This window comes from Schistocerca serialis, unplaced genomic scaffold (assembly GCF_023864345.2).
Source record: "Schistocerca serialis cubense isolate TAMUIC-IGC-003099 unplaced genomic scaffold, iqSchSeri2.2 HiC_scaffold_1459, whole genome shotgun sequence".
Classification (NCBI taxonomy): domain Eukaryota; kingdom Metazoa; phylum Arthropoda; class Insecta; order Orthoptera; family Acrididae; genus Schistocerca; species Schistocerca serialis.
The window spans coordinates 216,204-235,820 of NW_026047690.1; the positions used below are offsets into that span (position 1 = coordinate 216,204).

Consider the following 19,617-nt stretch of genomic DNA (forward strand, 5'->3'; position numbering starts at 1 on the left):
CCATTTAGTACATGTCGGACCCGCGTGTCGCCACTGTGTGATCGCAGACCGAGCGCCACCACAAGGCAGGTCTCGAGATGCGGAATAGCACTCGCCCCAGTTGAACGACGACTTTGCTAGCGACTACACTTACGAAGCCTTTCTCTCATTTGCCGAGAGACAGTTAGAATAGCCTTCAGCTAAGTCCATGACTACGACATAGCAAGGCGCCATTAACCGTATCTGAAGATAGTCTTATTTGTATTATCAAGAGCGATGTACCACAAGGATGGAATAAAGTTAAGTATTCGAGGAGCTGCAAACTTTTCTTATTAGCATTCAATACTTATCCTGTTCCAGAATTCACGCCCGTCTGCGTTAGATAGCGTGCATTTCGGCCTCCTCTATCTACAAGGTGTTGGCACATTTGCCAACACATCACATTCCGTCCTTGGCGTACAATGTATCGTCTGCCCTGTGTCCCACGCTCTGAACACTTACCTTTTTTTATAGTTACAGTCTATAGAAATCCCTCCGCGTTTTCGGCAGGCACTTCATCTGTAACACTACGTTATGTGAATGGGCGGCACAAGTGGCAGCGTGGATTTATGCGGCATAAGGCATGTCTAGCAGTACTGGTACGTCTGTCTCTCATCTTTTGTATTACGGTGGATATCTTGCCTTCGATTGTCGTCTGACAACTTGTTAATTGGCGCCACACAGCACAGCTTATGGTACTGATTATTGTAATGCTCCAGTCGTCAGGAATTTCGATGCACCTGTTTGATCTGTCCATTCCTGTTGTTGTCTTGACAGACAGCATGACTGATATTAGACGCCACACCGACGAGTGTCTTTTATTCTAGCCACCATGTGGCTCACCTACAATTCTACACTTTGGTTTCCCCACTTTATTATTCAGTAGCGCCTACTGCTGTGGAAGTTATTCCTTCTTGCCTCACCTCAGACTTAGTGCTTGTTTTCACCTTTTGCGTCTCCACTTCACTGCCTGTACAGCGTTTTCGTGTGCTCTCAATTGTAGTAAACATACCATCTACACACTATGTATATATATATTTATATATATTTTTCTCTATCCCCCTCCACTCACTTTATATTTATATTACCTGTTACTTTCGTTCCTTCCTTATTTCTCTCCGCCGTTTCCTCTTTGCCCGATACATCCTCCCTCTTCTCACCATGGCTTCCTTCTCCTCCTCTCATCCTTCCCCATATTACTATCCTCTTCAAATCTCTCAAACATACTTTCCTCCTACACTCCCTCCCTCCCTTCTTTCTACATACTACTTTTTCTTCTCCCCATCTCTTTCTTTCCGCATTGCAGCATGCAAAGCAGTCTATTCAAGTTCTGTGGTTAATACACACATCTCAGCTGCAAAAGCATCTGTTACTGAACATGCAAGAGATAGCTTGCATGGAGGAGTGACTGCTTACGCAAAACTTACTCTGCACATTTGAGATACTGTAGATGCAAGAGTTGCAGCACACACTATCCATGTTCTATTAGCGAAAACTGCTGACAGTAAAATTATTCCTATTCATATCAGTATATCTGTACATGCAAGTGTTACTGTATACGGAAAGGTTGCAGCAAATGAAACTGTTACTGAATGCACAATAGTTAAGGCACTACAAGGTTAATCACAACGTCTACTATCCTTGCAAGTTGTGCTGTCCTCTCAAGTTGTGCTGTCCTCTCAAGTTGTGCTGTCCTCTCAAGTTGAGCTGTCCTCTACAGATGGACTGTCCTATCAAGTTGAGCTGTCCTCTCAGGTTGAGGTGTCCTCTCAGGTTGAGCTTTCCTCTCAAGTTGAGCTGTACTCTCAAGTTGAGCTGCCCTCTCAAGTTGAGCTGTCCTCTCAGGTTGAGGTGTCCTCTCAGGTTGAGCTTTCCTCTCAAGTTGAGCTGTACTCACAAGTTGAGCTACCCTCTCAAGTTGAGCTGCCCTCTCAAGTTGAGCTGTCCTCTCAAGTTGAGCTGTCCTCTCAAGTTGAGCTGTCCTCTCAAGATGAGCTGTCCTCTCAAGTTGAGCTGTCCTCTCAAGTTGAGCTGTCCTCTCACCTTGAGCTGACCTCTCAAGTTGTGCTGTCCTCTCTAGATGAGCTGTCCTCTCTAGATGCGCTGTCCTCTCTAGATGAGCTGTCCTCTCAAGTTGAGCTGTCCTCTCAAGTTGAGCTGCCCTCTCAAGTTGAGCTGCCCTCTCAAGTTGAGCTGCCCTCTCAAGTTGAGCTGTCCTCTCAAGTTGAGCTGTCCTTTCAAGTTGAGCTGTCCCCTCGAGATGAGCTGCCCTCTCTAGTTGAGCTGTCCTCTCAAGTTGAGCTGTCCTCTCAAGATGAGCTGTCCTCTCAAGTTGAGCTGTCCTCTCAACTTGAGCTGTCCTCTCAAGTTGAGCTGTCCTCTCAAGTTGAGCTGTCCTCTCAAGTTGAGCTGTCCTCTCAAGTTGAGCTGCCCTCTCAAGTTGAACTGCCCTCTCAAGTTGAGCTGCCCTCTCAAGTTGAGCTGCCCTCTCAAATTGAACTGTCTTCTCAAGTTGAGCTGTCCTCTCAAGTTGAGCTGTCCTCTCAACTTGAGCTGTCCTCTCAACTTGAGCTGTCCTCTCAACTTGAGCTGACCTCTCAAGTTGTGCTGTCCTCTCTAGTTGAGCTGTCCTCTCAACTTGAGCTGTCCTCTGAAGTTGAGCTGTCCTCTGAAGTTGAGCTGTCCTCTGAAGTTGAGCTGTCCTCTGAAGTTGAGATGTCCTCTCAAGTTAAGCTGTCCTCTCAAGTTGAGCTGTCCTCTCAAGTTCAGATGTCCTCTCAAGTTGACCTCTCCTTCAAGTTGAGCTGTCCTCTGATGTTGAGCTGTTCTCTCTAGATGAGCTGTCATCTCTACATGAGCTGTCCTCTCAAGTTGAGCTGTCCTCTCAAGTTGAGCTGTCCTCTCAAGTTGAGCTGTCCTCTCAAGTTAAGCTGTCCTCTCAAGTTGAGCTGTCCTCTCAAGTTGAGCTGTCCTCTCAAGTTGAGCTGTCCTCTCAAGTTGAGCTGTCCTCTCAAGTTGAGCTCTCCTCTCAAGATGAGCTGTCCTCTCAAGTTGAGCTGTCCTCTCAACTTGAGCTGTCCTCTCACCTTGAGCTGACCTCTCAAGTTGTGCTGTCCTCTCTAGATGAGCTGTCCTCTCTAGATGAGCTGTCCTCTCTAGATGAGCTGTCCTCTCTAGATGAGCTGTCCTCTCTGGATGAGCTGTCCTCTCAAGTTGAGCTGTCCTCTCAAGTTGAGCTGTCCTCTCAAGTTGAGCTGTCCTCTCAAGTTGAGCTGTCCTCTCAAGTTGAGCTGTCCTCTCAAGTTGAGCTGTATTCGCAAGCCGTGCTGTCCTCGCAAGTTGTGCTGTCATCGCAAGCTGTGCTGTCCTCGAAAGCTCTGCTGTCCTCGCATGCTGTGCTGTCCTTGCAAGCTGTGCTCTATTCACAAGCTAAGCTGTCCTCGCAAGCCATGCTGTCCTCGGAAGCCGTGCTGTCCATGCAAGCCTTGCTGTCCTTGCAAGCCGTGCTGTCCTCGCAAGCTGTGCTGTCCTCGCAAGCCGTGTTGTCCTCGCAAGCCGTGCTGTCGTCGCAATCCGTGCTGTCCTCGAAGGCTGTGCTGTCCTTGCAAGCTTTGCTGTCGGTGCTGCAAGCTTTGCTGTCGGCGCAAGCTGTGCTGTCCGCCCAAGTTGTGTTGTCCTCGCAAGTTGTGCTCTCCTCTCAAGTTGTGCTGTCCTCTCAAATTGAGCTGTCCTCTCAAGTTGAGCTGTCGTCTCAAGTTGAGCTGTCCTCTCAAGTTGAGCTGTCCTCTCAAGATGAGCTGTCCTCTCAAGTTGAGCTGTCCTCTCAACTTGAGCTGTCCTCTCACCTTGAGCTGACCTCTCAAGTTGCGCTGTCCTCTCTAGATGAGCTGTCCTCTCTAGATGAGCTGTCCTCTCTAGATGAGCTGTCCTCTCTAGATGAGCTGTCCTCTCTAGATGAGCTGTCCTCTCTGGATGAGCTGTCCTCTCAAGTTGAGCTGTCCTCTCAAGTTGAGCTGTCCTCTCAAGTTGAGCTGTCCTCTCAAGTTGAGCTGTCCTCTCAAGTTGAGCTGTCCTCTCAAGTTGAGCTGTCCTCTCAAGTTGAGCTGTATTCGCAAGCCGTGCTGTCCTCGCAAGTTGTGCTGTCATCGCTAGCTGTGCTGTCCTCGAAAGCTGTGCTGTCCTCACATGCTGTGCTGTCCTTGCAAGCTGTGCTCTCCTCACAAGCTGTGCTGTCCTCGCAAGCCATGCTGTCCTCGGAAGCCGTGCTGTCCATGCAAGCCTTGCTGTCCTTGCAAGCCGTGCTGTCCTCGCAAGCTGTGCTGTCCTCGCAAGCTGTGCTGTCCTCTCAAGCTGTGCTGTCCTCGCAAGCTGTGCTGTCCTCGCAAGCTGTGCTGTCCCCGCAAGCTGTGCTCTCCTCGCAAGCTGTGCTCTCCTCGCAAGCTGTGCTGTCCTCGCAAGCTGTGCTGTCCTCGCAAGCTGTGCTGTCCTCGCAAGCTGTGCTGTCCTTGCAAGCCGTGCTGTCCTTACAAGCCGTTCTGTCCTCGCAAGCTGTGCTGTCCTCACAAGCCGTGCTGTCCTCGCAAGCCGTGCTGCCCTCAGAAGCCGTGCTGTCCACGCAAGCCTTGCTGTCCTCGCAAGCCATGCTGTTATCACAAGCTTTGCTGTCCTCTCAAGCTTTGCTGTCCTCGCAAGCTTTGCTGTCCTCGCAAGTTGTGCTGTCCTCGCAAGTTGTGCTGTCCTCTCAAGTTGAGCTGTCCTCTCAAGTTGAGCTGTCCTCTACAGTTGAGCTGTCCTCTACAGTTGGACTGTCCTCTCAAGTTGAGCTGTCCTCTCAGGTTGAGGTGTCCTCTCAGGTTGAGATTTCCTCTCAAGTTGAGCTGTACACTCAAGTTGAGCTGCCCTCTCAAGTTGAGCTGCCCTCTCAAGTTGAGCTGCCCTCTCAAGTTGAGCTGCCCTCTCAAGTTGAGCTGCCCTCTCAAGTTGAGCTGTCCTCTCAAGTTGAGCTGTCCTCTCAAGTTGAGCTGTCCCCTCGAGATGAGCTGCCCTCTCTAGTTGAGCTGTCCTCTCAAGTTGAGCTGTCCTCTCAAGTTGAGCTGTCCTCTCAAGTTGAGATGTCCTGTCAAGTTGACCTCTCCTTCAAGTTGAGCTGTCGTCTGATGTCGAGCTGTCCTCTCTAGATGAGCTGTCCTCTCTAGATGAGCAGTCCTCTCAAGTTGAGCTGCCCTCTCAAGTTGAGCGTCCTCTCAAGTTAAGCTGTCCTCTCAAGTTGAGCTGTCCTCTCAAGTTGAGCTGTCCTCTCAAGTTGAGCTGTCCTCTCAAGTTGAGCTGTCCTCTCAAGTTGTGCTGTCCTCTCAAGTTGAGCTGTCCTCGCAAGCTGTGCTGTCCTCGCAAGCTGTGCTGTCCTCGCAAGCCGTGCTGTCCTCGCAAGCCGTGCTGTCGTCGCAATCCGTGCTGTCCTCGCAAGCCGTGCTGTCCTCGCTAGCTTTGCTGTCGGTGCAAGCTTTCCTGTCGGCGCAAGCTGTGCTGTCCACCCAAGTTGTGTTGTCCTCGCAAGTTGTGCTCTCCTCTCAAGTTGTGCTGTCCTCTCAAATTGAGCTGTCCTCTCAAGTTGAGCTGTCGTCTCAAGTTGAGCTGTCCTCTCAAGTTTAGCTGTCCTCTCAAGATGAGCTGTCCTCTCAAGTTGAGCTGTCCTCTCAACTTGAGCTGTCCTCTCACCTTGAGCTGACCTCTCAAGTTGTGCTGTCCTCTCTAGATGAGCTGTCCTCTCTAGATGAGCTGTCCTCTCTAGATGAGCTGTCCTCTCTAGATGAGCTGTCCTCTCTAGATGAGCTGTCCTCTCTGGATGAGCTGTCGTCTCACGTTGAGCTGTCCTCTCAAGTTGAGCTGTCCTCTCAAGTTGAGCTGTCCTCTCAAGTTGAGCTGTCCTCTCAAGTTGAGCTGTCCTCTCAAGTTGAGCTGTCCTCTCAAGTTGAGCTGTATTCGCAAGCCGTGCTGTCCTCGCAAGTTGTGCTGTCATCGCAAGCGGTGCTGTCCTCGAAAGCTGTGCTGTCCTCGCATGCTGTGCTGTCCTTGCAAGCTGTGCTCTCCTCACAAGCTGTGCTGTCCTCGCAAGCCATGCTGTCCTCGGAAGCCGTGCTGTCCATGCAAGCCTTGCTGTCCTTGCAAGCCGTGCTGTCCTCGCAAGCTGTGCTGTCCTCGCAAGCCGTGCTGTCCTCGCAAGCCGTGCTGTCGTCGCAATCCGTGCTGTCCTCGAAGACTGTGCTGTCCTTGCAAGCTTTGCTGTCGGTGCTGCAAGCTTTGCTGTCGGCGCAAGCTGTGCTGTCCGCCCAAGTTGTGTTGTCCTCGCAAGCTGTGCTGTCCTCGCAAGCCGTGCTGTCCTCGGAAGCCGTGCTGTCCATGCAAGCCTTGCTGTCCTCGCAAGCCATGCTGTCCTCGCAAGCTGTGCTGTCCTCGCAAGCCGTGCTGTCCTCGCAAGCCGTGCTGTCGTCGCAATCCATGCTGTCCTCGCAAGCCGTGCTGTCCTCGCAAGCTTTGCTGTCGGTGCAAGCTTTCCTGTCGGCGCAAGCTGTGCTGTCCGCCCAAGTTGTGTTGTCCTCGCAAGTTGTGCTCTCCTCTCAAGTTGTGCTGTCCTCTCAAATTGAGCTGTCCTCTCAAGTTGAGCTGTCGTCTCAAGTTGAGCTGTCCTCTCAAGTTGAGCTGTCCTCTCAAGATGAGCTGTCCTCTCAAGTTGAGCTGTCCTCTCAACTTGAGCTGTCCTCTCACCTTGAGCTGACCTCTCAAGTTGTGCTGTCCTCTCTAGATGAGCTGTCCTCTCTAGATGAGCTGTCCTCTCTAGATGAGCTGTCCTCTCTAGATGAGCTGTCCTCTCTAGATGAGCTGTCCTCTCTAGATGAGCTGTCCTCTCTGGATGAGCTGTCCTCTCAAGTTGAGCTGTCCTCTCAAGTTGAGCTGTCCTCTCAAGTTGAGCTGTCCTCTCAAGTTGAGCTGTCCTCTCAAGTTGAGCTGTCCTCTCAAGTTGAGCTGTCCTCTCAAGTTGAGCTGTATTCGCAAGCCGTGCTGTCCTCGCAAGTTGTGCTGTCATCGCAAGCTGTGCTGTCCTCGAAAGCTGTGCTGTCCTCGCATGCTGTGCTGTCCTTGCAAGCTGTGCTCCCCTCACAAGCTGTGCTGTCCTCGCAAGCCATGCTGTCCTCGGAAGCCGTGCTGTCCATGCAAGCCTTGCTGTCCTTGCAAGCCGTGCTGTCCTTGCAAGCCGAGCTGTCCTCTCAAGTTCAGCTGTCCTCTCAAGTTAAGCCGTCCTCTCAAGTTGAGCTGTCCTCTCAAGTTGAGCTGTCCTCTCAGGTTGAGGTGTCCTCTCAGGTTGAGATTTCCTCTCAAGTTGAGCTGTACACTCAAGTTGAGCTGCCCTCTCAAGTTGAGCTGCCCTCTCAAGTTGAGCTGCCCTCTCAAGTTGAGCTGCCCTCTCAAGTTGAGCTGCCCTCTCAAGTTGAGCTGTCCTCTCAAGTTGAGCTGTCCTCTCAAGTTGAGCTGTCCCCTCGAGATGAGCTGCCCTCTCTAGTTGAGCTGTCCTCTCAAGTTGAGCTGTCCTCTCAAGTTGAGCTGTCCTCTCAAGTTGAGATGTCCTGTCAAGTTGACCTCTCCTTCAAGTTGAGCTGTCGTCTGATGTCGAGCTGTCCTCTCTAGATGAGCTGTCCTCTCTAGATGAGCAGTCCTCTCAAGTTGAGCTGTCCTCTCAAGTTGAGCTGTCCTCTCAAGATGAGCTGTCCTCTCAAGTTGAGCTGTCCTCTCAACTTGAGCTGTCCTCTCACCTTGAGCTGACCTCTCAAGTTGTGCTGTCCTCTCTAGATGAGCTGTCCTCTCTAGATGAGCTGTCCTCTCTAGATGAGCTGTCCTCTCTAGATGAGCTGTCCTCTCTAGATGAGCTGTCCTCTCTGGATGAGCTGTCCTCTCAAGTTGAGCTGTCCTCTCAAGTTGAGCTGTCCTCTCAAGTTGAGCTGTCCTCTCAAGTTGAGCTGTCCTCTGAAGTTGAGCTGTCCTCTCAAGTTGAGCTGTATTCGCAAGCCGTGCTGTCCTCGCAAGTTGTGCTGTCATCGCAAGCTGTGCTGTCCTCGAAAGCTGTGCTGTCCTCGCATGCTGTGCTGTCCTTGCAAGCTGTGCTCACCTCACAAGCTGTGCTGTCCTCGCAAGCCATGCTGTCCTCGGAAGCCGTGCTGTCCATGCAAGCCTTGCTGTCCTTGCAAGCCGTGCTGTCCTCGCAAGCTGTGCTGTCCTCGCAAGCTGTGCTGTCCTCGCAAGCTGTGCTGTCCTCGCAAGCTGTGCTGTCCTCGCAAGCTGTGCTGTCCTTGCAAGCTGTGCTCTCCTCGCAAACTGTGCTCTCCTCGCAAGCTGTGCTGTCCTCGCAAGCTGTGCTGTCCTCGCAAGCTGTGCTGTCCTTGCAAGCTGTGCTGTCCTCGCAAGCTGTGCTGTCCTTGCAAGCCGTGCTGTCCTTGCAAGCCGTGCTGTCCTCGCAAGCCGTGCTGTCCTCAGAAGCCGTGCTGTCCACGCAAGCCTTGCTGTCCTCGCAAGCCATGCTGTTATCTCAAGCTTTGCTGTCCTCTCAAGCTTTGCTGTCCTCGCAAGCTTTGCTGTCCTCGCAAGTTGTGCTGTCCTCGCAAGTTGTGCTGTCCTCTCAAGTTGAGCTGTCCTCTCAAGTTGAGCTGTCCTCTACAGTTGAGCTGTCCTCTACAGTTGGACTGTCCTCTCAAGTTGAGCTGTCCTCTCAGGTTGAGGTGTCCTCTCAGGTTGAGATTTCCTCTCAAGTTGAGCTGTACACTCAAGTTGAGCTGCCCTCTCAAGTTGAGCTGTCCTCTCAAGTTGAGCTGTCCTCTCAAGTTGAGCTGTCCCCTCGAGATGAGCTGCCCTCTCTAGTTGAGCTGTCCTCTCAAGTTGAGCTGTCCTCTAGAGTTGAGCTGTCCTCTCAAGTTGAGATGTCCTGTCAAGTTGACCTCTCCTTCAAGTTGAGCTGTCGTCTGATGTCGAGCTGTCCTCTCTAGATGAGCTGTCCTCTCTAGATGAGCAGTCCTCTCAAGTTGAGCTGCCCTCTCAAGTTGAGCTGTCCTCTCAAGTTAAGCTGTCCTCTCAAGTTGAGCTGTCCTCTCAAGTTGAGCTGTCCTCTCAAGTTGAGCTGTCCTCTCAAGTTGAGCTGTCCTCTCAAGTTGTGCTGTCCTCTCAAGTTGAGCTGTCCTCGCAAGCCGTGCTGTTCTCGCAAGTTGTGCTGTCATCGCAAGCTATGCTGTCCACGAAAGCTGTGCTAACCCCGCAAGGTGTGCTGTCCTCGCAAGCTGTGCTCTCCTCGCAAGGTGTGCTGTCCTCGCAAGCCGTGCTGTCCTTGCAAGCTGTGCTGTCCTCGCAAGCCGTGCTGTCCTCGCAAGCCGTGCTGTCCACGGAAGCCGTGCTGTCCACGCAAGCCTTGCTGTCCTCGCAAGCCGTGCTGTCCTCCCAAGCTTTGCTGTCCTCACAACCTTTGCTGTCCTCGCAAGCTTTGCTGTCCTCACAAGTTGTGCTGTCCTCGCAAGTTGTGCTGTCCTCTCAAGTAGAGCTGTCCGCTCAAGTTGAGCTGTCCTCTCAAGTTGAGCTGTCCTCTCAAGTTGAGCTGTCCTCTCAAGTTGAGCTGTCCTCTCAGGTTGAGCTGTCCTCTCAAGTTGAGCTGTCCTCTCAAGTTGAGCTGTCCTCTCAAGTTGAGCTGTCCTCGCAAGCTGTGCTGTCCTCGCAAGCTGTGCTGTCCTCGCAAGCTGTGCTGTCCTCGCAAGCTGTGCTGTCCTCGCAAGCGTTGCTGTCCTCGCAAGTTAAGATTTCCTCTCAAGTAGTGCTGTCCTCTCAAGTTGGGCTGTCCTCTCAAGTTGAGCTGTCCTCTCAAGTTGAGCTGTCCTTCAGGTTGAGCTTTCCTCTCAAGTTGAGCTGTCCTCTCAATTTGAGCTGTCCTCTCAAGTTGAGCTGTCCTCACAAGCTGTGCCGTCCACGCAAGCTGTGCCGTCCTCGCAAGGTGTGCTGTCCTCGTAAGCTGTGCTGTCCTCGCAAGCTGTGCTGTAGTCGCAAGCTGTGCTGTCCTCGCAAGCTGTGCTGTCCTCGCAAGCTGTGCTGTCCTCGCAAGCTGTGCTGTCCTCGCAAGCAGTGCTGTCCTCGCAAGCTGTGCTGTCCTTGCAAGCTGTGCTGTCTTCGCAAGCTGTGCTGTCCTCGCAAGCTGTGCTGTCCTCGCAAGCTGTGCTGTCCTCGCAAGCTGTGCTGTCCTCGCAAGCTGTGCTGTCCTCCCAAGCTGTGCTGTCCTCGCAAGCTGTGCCGTCCTAGAAAGCCGTGCTGTCCCGGCAAGCTGTGCTGTCCTCGCAAGCTTTGCTGTCCTCGCAAGTTGTATTTTCCTCGCAAGTAGTGCTGTCCTCTCAAGTAGTGCTGTCCTCTCAATTTGAGCTGTCCTCTCAAGTTGAGCTGTCCTCTCAAGTTGAGCTGTCCTCTCAAGTTGAGCTGTCCTCTCAAGTTGTGCTGTCCTTTCAAGTTGTGCCCTCCTTTCAAGTTGAGCTGTCCTCTGATGTTGAGCTGTCCTCTCAAGTTGAGCTGTCCTCTCAAGTTGAGCTGTCCTCTCAAGTTGAGCTGTCCTCTCAAGTTGAGCTGTCCTTTCAAGTTAAGCTGTCCTCTCAAGTTGAGCTGTCCTCTCAAGTTGAGCTGTCCTCACAAGTTGAGCTGTCCTCACAAGTTGAGCTGTCCTCACAAGTTGAGCTGTCCTCTCAAGTTGAGCTGTCCTCTCAAGTAGATATCTCCTTCAAGTTGAGCTGTCCTCTGATGTTGAGCTGTCCTCTCTGGATGAGCTGTCCTCTCTAGATGAGCTGTCCTCTCAAGATGAGCTGTCCTCTCAAGTTGAGCTGTCCTCTCAAGTTGAGCTGTCCTCTCAAGTTGAGCTGTCCTCTCGAGTTGAGCTGTCCTCTCAAGTTGAGCTGTCCTCGCAAGCCGTGCTCTCCTCGCAAGCTGTGCTCTCCTCGCAAGCTGTGCTGTCCTCGCAAGCTGTGCTGTCCTCGCAAGCTGTGCTGTCCTCGCAAGCTGTGCTGTCCTTGCAAGCCGTGCCGTCCTTGCAAGCCGTTCTGTCCTCTCAAGCTGTGCTGTCCTCACAAGCCGTGCTGTCCTCGCAAGCCGTGCTGTCCTCAGAAGCCGTGCTGTCGACGCAAGCCTTGCTGTCCTCGCAAGCCATGCTGTTATCACAAGCTTTGCTGTCCTCTCAAGCTTTGCTGTCCTCGCAAGCTTTGCTGTCCTCGCAAGTTGTGCTGTCCTCGCAAGTTGTGCTGTCCTCTCAAGTTGAGCTGTCCTCTCAAGTTGAGCTGTCCTCTACAGTTGAGCTGTCCTCTACAGTTGGACTGTCCTCTCAAGTTGAGCTGTCCTCTCAGGTTGAGGTGTCCTCTCAGGTTGAGATTTCCTCTCAAGTTGAGCTGTACACTCAAGTTGAGCTGCCCCCTCAAGTTGAGCTGCCCTCTCAAGTTGAGCAGCCCTCTCAAGTTGGGCTGCCCTCTCAAGTTGAGCTGCCCTCTCAAGTTGAGCTGTCCTCTCAAGTTGAGCTGTCCTCTCAAGTTGAGCTGTCCCCTCGAGATGAGCTGCCCTCTCTAGTTGAGCTGTCCTCTCAAGTTGAGCTCTCCTCTCAATTTGAGCTGTCCTCTCAAGTTGAGATGTCCTGTCAAGTTTACCTCTCCTTCAAGTTGAGCTGTCGTCTGATGTCGAGCTGTCCTCTCTAGATGAGCTGTCCTCTCTAGATGAGCAGTCCTCTCAAGTTGAGCTGCCCTCTCAAGTTGAGCTGTCCTCTCAAGTTAAGCTGTCCTCTCAAGTTGAGCTGTCCTCTCAAGTTGAGCTGTCCTCTCAAGTTGAGCTGTCCTCTCAAGTTGAGCTGTCCTCTCAAGTTGTGCTGTCCTCTCAAGTGGAGCTGTCCTCGCAAGCCGTGCTTTTCTCGCAAGTTGTGCTGTCATCGCAAGCTATGCTGTCCTCGAAAGCTGTGCTAACCTCGCAAGGTGTGCTGTCCTCGCAAGCTGTGCTCTCCTCGCAAGGTGTGCTGTCCTCGCAAGCCGTGCTGTCCTCGCAAGCTGTGCTGTCCTCGCAAGCCGTGCTGTCCTCGCAAGCCGTGCTGTCCACGGAAGCCGTGCTGTCCACGCAAGCCTTGCTGTCCTCGCAAGCCGTGCTGTCCTCCCAAGCTTTGCTGTCCTCACAAGCTTTGCTGTCCTCGCAAGCTTTGCTGTCCTCGCAAGTTGTGCTGTCCTCGCAAGTTGTGCTGTCCTCTCAAGTAGAGCTGTCCTCTCAAGTTGAGCTGTCCTCTCAAGTTGAGCTGTCCTCTCAAGTTGAGCCGTCCTCTCAAGTTGAGCTCTCCCCTCAGGTTGAGCTGTCCTCTCAAGTTGAGCTGTCCTCTCAAGTTGAGCTGTCCTCTCAAGTTGAGCTGTCCTCGCAAGCTGTGCTGTCCCCGCAAGCTGTGCTGTCCTCGCAAGCTGTGCTGTCCTCGCAAGCTGTGCTGTCCTCGCAAGCTGTGCTGTCCTCGCAAGCTGTGCTGTCCTCGCAAGCTGTGCTGTCCTCACAAGCTGTGCTGTCCTCGCAAGCTGTGCTGTCCTAGAAAGCCGTGCTTTCCCAGCAAGCTGTGCTGTCCTCGCAAGCTTTGCTGTCCTCGCAAGTTGTGCTTACCTCGCAAGTTGTGCTGTCCTCTCAAGTAGTGCTGTCCTCTCAAGTTGACCTGTCCTCTCAAGTTGAGCTGTCCTCTCAAGTTGAGCTGTCCTCTCAAGTTGAGCTGTCCTCACAAGTTGAGCTGTCCTCTCAAGTTGAGCTGTCCTCTCAAGTTGACCTCTCCTTCAAGTTGAGCTGTCCTCTGATGTTGAGCTGTCCTCTCTAGATGAGCTGTCCTCTCTAGATGGGCTGTCCTCTCAAGTTGAGCTGTCCTCTCAAGTTGAGCTGTCCTCTCAAGTTAAGCTGTCCTCTCAAGTTGAGCTGTCCTCTCAAGTTGAGCTGTCCTCTCAAGTTGAGCTGTCCTCTCAAGTTGAGCTGTCCTCTCAAGTTGAGCTGTCCTCGCAAGCCGTGCTGTCCTCGCAAGTTGTGCTGTCATCGCAAGCTGTGCTGTCATCTCAAGCTGTGCTGTCCTCGAAAGCTGTGCTGTCCTCGCAAGCTGTGCTGTCCTTGCAAGCTGTGCTGTCCTCTCAAACTGTGCTGTCCTCTCAAGTTGAGCTGTCCTCTCAACTTGAGCTGTCGTTTCAGGTTGAGCTGTCCTCTCAAGTTGAGCTGTCCTCTCATGTTGAGCTGTCCTCTCAAGTTGAGATGTCCTCTAAAGTTGAGCTGTCCTCTCAAGTTGAGCTTACTTCTCTAGTTGATCTGTCCTCTCTAGTTCAGCTGTCTTCTCTAGTTGAGCTGTCTTCCCTAGTTGAACTGTCCTCTCTAGTTGAGCTGTCCTCTCTAGTTGAGCTGTTCTCTCACGTTGAGCTGTCCTCACAAGTTGAGCTGTCCTCTCGAGCTGTCCTCGCAAGCAGTGCTGTCCTTGCAAGCTGTGCTGTCCTCGCAAGCTGTGCTGTCCTCGCAAGCTGTGCTGTCCTCGCAAGCTGTGCTGTCCTAGAAAGCCGTGCTGTCCTGGCAAGCTGTGCTGCCCTCGCAAGCGTTGCTGTCCTCGCAAGTTGTGCTTTCCTCTCAAGTAGTGCTGTCCTCTCAAGTTGGGCTGTCCTCTCAAGTTGAGCTGTCCTCTCAAGTTGTGCTGTCCTCTCAAGTTGAGCTGTCCTCGCAAGCCGTGCTGTCCTCACAAGCTGTGCTGTCCTCGCAAGCCGTGCTGTCCTCGCAAGCCGTGCTGTCGTCGCAATCCGTGCTGTCCTCGCAAGCCGTGCTGTCCTCGCTAGCTTTGCTGTCGGTGCAAGCTTTCCTGTCGGCGCAAGCTGTGCATTCCACCCAAGTTGTGTTGTCCTCGCAAGTTGTGCTCTCCTCTCAAGTTGTGCTGTCCTCTCAAATTGAGCTGTCCTCTCAAGTTGAGCTGTCGTCTCAAGTTGAGCTGTCCTCTCAAGTTGAGCTGTCCTCTCAAGATGAGCTGTCCTCTCAAGTTGAGCTGTCCTCTCAACCTGAGCTGTCCTCTCACCTTGAGCTGACCTCTCAAGTTGTGCTGTCCTCTCTAGATGAGCTGTCCTCTCTAGATGAGCTGTCCTCTCTAGATGAGCTGTCCTCTCTAGATGAGCTGTCCTCTCTAGATGAGCTGTCCTCTCTGGATGAGCTGTCCTCTCACGTTGAGCTGTCCTCTCAAGTTGAGCTGTCCTCTCAAGTTGAGCTGTCCTCTCAAGTTGAGCTGTCCTCTCAAGTTGTGCTGTCATCGCAAGCTGTGCTGTCCTCGAAAGCTGTGCTGTCCTCGCATGCTGTGCTGTCCTTGCAAGCTGTGCTCTCCTCACAAGCTGTGCTGTCCTCGCAAGCCATGCTGTCCTCGGAAGCCGTGCTGTCCATGCAAGCCTTGCTGTCCTTGCAAGCCGTGCTGTCCTCGCAAGCTGTGCTGTCCTCGCAAGCCGTGCTGTCCTCGCAAGCCGTGCTGTCGTCGCAATCCGTGCTGTCCTCGAAGACTGTGCTGTCCTTGCAAGCTTTGCTGTCGGTGCTGCAAGCTTTGCTGTCGGCGCAAGCTGTGCTGTCCGCCCAAGTTGTGTTGTCCTCGCAAGCTGTGCTGTCCTCGCAAGCCGTGCTGTCCTCAGAAGCCGTGCTGTCCATGCAAGCCTTGCTGTCCTCGCAAGCCATGCTGTCCTCGCAAGCTGTGCTGTCCTCGCACGCCGTGCTGTCCTCGCAAGCCGTGCTGTCGTCGCAATCCATGCTGTCCTCGCAAGCCGTGCTGTCCTCGCAAGCTTTGCTGTCGGTGCAAGCTTTCCTGTCGGCGCAAGCTGTGCTGTCCGCCCAAGTTGTGTTGTCCTCGCAAGTTGTGCTCTCCTCTCAAGTTGTGCTGTCCTCTCAAATTGAGCTGTCCTCTCAAGTTGAGCTGTCGTCTCAAGTTGAGCTGTCCTCTCAAGTTGAGCTGTCCTCTCAAGATGAGCTGTCCTCTCAAGTTGAGCTGTCCTCTCAACTTGAGCTGTCCTCTCACCTTGAGCTGACCTCTCAAGTTGTGCTGTCCTCTCTAGATGAGCTGTCCTCTCTAGATGAGCTGTCCTCTCTAGATGAGCTGTCCTCTCTAGATGAGCTGTCCTCTCTAGATGAGCTGTCCTCTCTAGATGAGCTGTCCTCTCTGGATGAGCTGTCCTCTCAAGTTGAGCTGTCCTCTCAAGTTGAGCTGTCCTCTCAAGTTGAGCTGTCCTCTCAAGTTGAGCTGTCCTCTCAAGTTGAGCTGTCCTCTCAAGTTGAGCTGTCCTCTCAAGTTGAGCTGTATTCGCAAGCCGTGCTGTCCTCGCAAGTTGTGCTGTCATCGCAAGCTGTGCTGTCCTCGAAAGCTGTGCTGTCCTCGCATGCTGTGCTGTCCTTGCAAGCTGTGCTCTTCTCACAAGCTGTGCTGTCCTCGCAAGCCATGCTGTCCTCGGAAGCCGTGCTGTCCATGCAAGCCTTGCTGTCCTTGCAAGCCGTGCTGTCCTTGCAAGCCGTGCTGTCCTCGCAAGCTGTGCTGTCCTCGCAAGCTGTGCTGTTCTCGCAAGATGTGCTGTCCTCGCAAGCTGTGCTGTCCTCGCAAGCTGTGCTGTCCTCGCAAGCTGTGCTCTCCTCGCAAGCTGTGCTCTCCTCGCAAGCTGTGCTGTCCTCGCAAGCTGTGCTGCCCTCGCAAGCTGTGCTGTCCTCGCAAGCCGTGGTGTCCTTGCAAGCCGTGCTGTCCTTGCAAGCCGTTCTGTCCTCACAAGCCGTGCTGTCCTCACAAGCCGTGCTGTCCTCGCAAGCCGTGCTGTCCTCAGAAGCCGTGCTGTCCACGCAAGCCTTGCTGTCCTCGCAAGCCATGCTGTTATCACAAGCTTTGCTGTCCTCTCAAGCTTTGCTGTCCTCGCAAGCTTTGCTGTCCTCGCATGTTGTGCTGTCCTCTCAAGTTGAGCTGTCCTCTCAAGTTGAGCTGTCCTCTACAGTTGAGCTGTCCTCTACAGTTGGACTGTCCTCTCAAGTTGAGCTGTCCTCTCAGGTTGAGGTGTCCTCTCAGGTTGAGATTTCCTCTCAAGTTGAGCTGTACACTCAAGTTGAGCTGCCCTCTCAAGTTGAGCTGCCCTCTCAAGTTGAGCTGCCCTCTCAAGTTGAGCTGCCCTCTCAAATTGAGCTGCCCTCTCAAGTTGAGCTGTCCTCTCAAGTTGAGCTGTCCTCTCAAGTTGAGCTGTCCCCTCGAGATGAGCTGCCCTCTCTAGTTGAGCTGTCCTCTCAAGTTGAGCTGTCCTCTCAAGTTGAGCTGTCCTCTCAAGTTGAGATGTCCTGTCAAGTTGACCTCTCCTTCAAGTTGAGCTGTCGTCTGATGTCGAGCTGTCCTCTCTAGATGAGCTGTCCTCTCTAGATGAGCAGTCCTCTCAAGTTGAGCTGCCCTCTCAAGTTGAGCTGTCCTCTCAAGTTAAGCCGTCCTCTCAAGTTGAGCTGTCCTCTCAAGTTGAGCTGTCCTCTCAGGTTGAGGTGTCCTCTCAGGTTGAGATTTCCTCTCAAGTTGAGCTGTACACTCAAGTTGAGCTGCCCTCTCAAGTTGAGCTGCCCTCTCAAGTTGAGCTGCCCTCTCAAGTTGAGCTGCCCTCTCAAGTTGAGCTGCCCTCTCAAGTTGAGCTGTCCTCTCAAGTTGAGCTGTCCTCTCAAGTTGAGCTGTCCCCTCGAGATGAGCTGCCCTCTCTAGTTGAGCTGTCCTCTCAAGTTGAGCTGTCCTCTCAAGTTGAGCTGTCCACTCAAGTTGAGATGTCCTGTCAAGTTGACCTCTCCTTCAAGTTGAGCTGTCGTCTGATGTCGAGCTGTCCTCTCTAGATGAGCTGTCCTCTCTAGATGAGCAGTCCTCTCAAGTTGAGCTGTCCTCTCAAGATGAGCTGTCCTCTCAAGTTGAGCTGTCCTCTCAACTTGAGCTGTCCTCTCACCTTGAGCTGACCTCTCAAGTTGTGCTGTCCTCTCTAGATGAGCTGTCCTCTCTAGATGAGCTGTCCTCTCTAGATGAGCTGTCCTCTCTAGATGAGCTGTCCTCTCTAGATGAGCTGTCCTCTCTAGATGAGCTGTCCTCTCTGGATGAGCTGTCCTCTCAAGTTGAGCTGTCCTCTCAAGTTGAGCTGTCCTCTCAAGTTGAGCTGTCCTCTCAAGTTGAGCTGTCCTCTCAAGTTGAGCTGTCCTCTCAAGTTGAGCTGTCCTCTCAAGTTGAGCTGCATTCGCAAGGCGTGCTGTCCTCGCAAGTTGTGCTGTCATCGCAAGCTGTGCTGTCCTCGAAAGCTGTGCTGTCCTCGCATGCTGTGCTGTCCTTGCAAGCTGTGCTCTCCTCACAAGCTGTGCTGTCCTCGCAAGCCATGCTGTCCTCGGAAGCCGTGCTGTCCATGCAAGCCTTGCTGTCCTTGCAAGCCGTGCTGTCCTTGCAAGCCGTGCTGTCCTCGCAAGCTGTGCTGTCCTCGCAAGCTGTGCTGTTCTCGCAAGCTGTGCTGTCCTCGCAAGCTGTGCTGTCCTCGCAAGCTGTGCTGTCCTCACAAGCTGTGCTCTCCTCGCAAGCTGTGCTCTCCTCGCAAGCTGTGCTGTCCTCGCAAGCTGTGCTGCCCTCGCAAGCTGTGCTGTCCTCGCAAGCCGTGCTGTCCTTGCAAGCCGTTCTGTCCTCGCAAGCCGTGCTGTCCTCGCAAGCCGTGCTGTCCTCGCAAGCCGTGCTTTCCTCAGAAGCCGTGCTGTCCTCAGAAGCCGTGCTGTCCACGCAAGCCTTGCTGTCCTCGCAAGCCATGCTGTTATCACAAGCTTTGCTGTCCTCTCAAGCTTTGCTGTCCTCGCAAGCTTTGCTGTCCTCGCAAGTTGTGCTGTCCTCGCAAGTTGTGCTGTCCTCTCAAGTTGAGCTGTCCTCTCAAGTTGAGCTGTCCTCTACAGTTGAACTGTCCTCTACAGTTGGACTGTCCTCTCAAGTTGAGCTGTCCTCTCAGGTTGAGCTGTCCTCTCAAGTTGAGCTGTCCTCTCAAGTTGAGATGTCCTGTCAAGTTGACCTCTCCTTCAAGTTGAGCTGTCGTCTGATGTCGAGCTGTCCTCTCTAGATGAGCTGTCCTCTCTAGATGAGCAGTCCTCTCAAGTTGAGCTGCCCTCTCAAGTTGAGCTGTCCTCTCAAGTTAAGCCCTCCTCTCAAGTTGAGCTGTCCTCTCAAGTTGAGCTGTCCTCTCAGGTTGAGGTGTCCTCTCAGGTTGAGATTTCCTCTCAAGTTGAGCTGTACACTCAAGTTGAGCTGCCCTCTCAAGTTGAGCTGCCCTCTCAAGTTGAGCTGCCCTCTCAAGTTGAGCTGCCCTCTCAAGTTGAGCTGCCCTCTCAAGTTGAGCTGTCCTCTCAAGTTGAGCTGTCCTCTCAAGTTGAGCTGTCCCCTCGAGATGAGCTGCCCTCTCTAGTTGAGCTGTCCTCTCAAGTTGAGCTGTCCTCTCAAGTTGAGCTGTCCTCTCAAGTTGAGATGTCCTGTCAAGTTGACCTCTCCTTCAAGTTGAGCTGTCGTCTGATGTCGAGCTGTCCTCTCTAGATGAGCTGTCCTCTCTAGATGAGCAGTCCTCTCAAGTTGAGCTGTCCTCTCAAGTTGAGCTGTCCTCTCAAGATGAGCTGTCCTCTCAAGTTGAGCTGTCCTCTCAACTTGAGCTGTCCTCTCACCTTGAGCTGACCTCTCAATTTGTGCTGTCCTCTCTAGATGAGCTGTCCTCTCTAGATGAGCTGTCCTCTCTAGATGAGCTGTCCTCTCTAGATGAGCTGTCCTCTCTAGATGAGCTGTCCTCTCTGGATGAGCTGTCCTCTCAAGTTGAGCTGTCCTCTCAAGTTGAGCTGTCCTCTCAAGTTGAGCTGTCCTCTCAAGTTGAGCTGTCCTCTCAAGTTGAGCTGTCCTCTCAAGTTGAGCTGTATTCGCAAGCCGTGCTGTCCTCGCAAGTTGTGCTGTCATCGCAAGCTGTGCTGTCCTCGAAAGCTGTGCTGTCCTCGCATGCTGTGCTGTCCTTGCAAGCTGTGCACACCTCACGAGCTGTGCTGTCCTCGCAAGCCATGCTGTCCTCGGAAGCCGTGCTGTCCATGCAAGCCTTGCTGTCCTTGCAAGCCGTGCTGTCCTCACAAGCTGTGCTGTCCTCGCAAGCTGTGCTGTCCTCGCAAGCTGTGCTGTCCTCGCAAGCTGTGCTGTCCTCGCAAGCTGTGCTGTCCTCGCAAGCTGTGCTCTCCTCGCAAACTGTGCTCTCCTCGCAAGCTGTGCTGTCCTCGCAAGCTGTGCTGTCCTCGCAAGCTGTGCTGTCCTCGCAAGCTGTGCTGTCCTCGCAAGCTGTGCTGTCCTTGCAAGCCGTGCTGTCCTTGCAAGCCGTTCTGTCCTCGCAAGCTGTGCTGTCCTCACAAGCCGTGCTGTCCTCGCAAGCCGTGCTGTCCTCAGAAGCCGTGCTGTCCACGCAAGCCTTGCTGTCCTCGCAAGCCATGCTGTTATCTCAAGCTTTGCTGTCCTCTCAAGCTTTGCTGTCCTCGCAAGCTTTGCTGTCCTCGCAAGTTGTGCTGTCCTCG

General features: G+C 53.2%; 1 protein-coding gene across 1 annotated transcript; it reads left to right on the plus strand.

Annotated features, from left to right (window-relative positions):
• Positions 1 to 601: 601 nt before the first annotated feature.
• On the plus strand, positions 602 to 18,613 carry LOC126443348 (fibrous sheath CABYR-binding protein-like). The gene is made up of 5 exons (XM_050090942.1): positions 602 to 617; positions 7,663 to 7,841; positions 11,439 to 11,654; positions 16,115 to 16,412; positions 18,111 to 18,613. Exons 1-5 carry the CDS (start codon positions 602 to 604, stop codon positions 18,611 to 18,613), a joined length of 1,212 nt encoding a protein of 403 aa, XP_049946899.1.
• Positions 18,614 to 19,617: the final 1,004 nt, after the last annotated feature.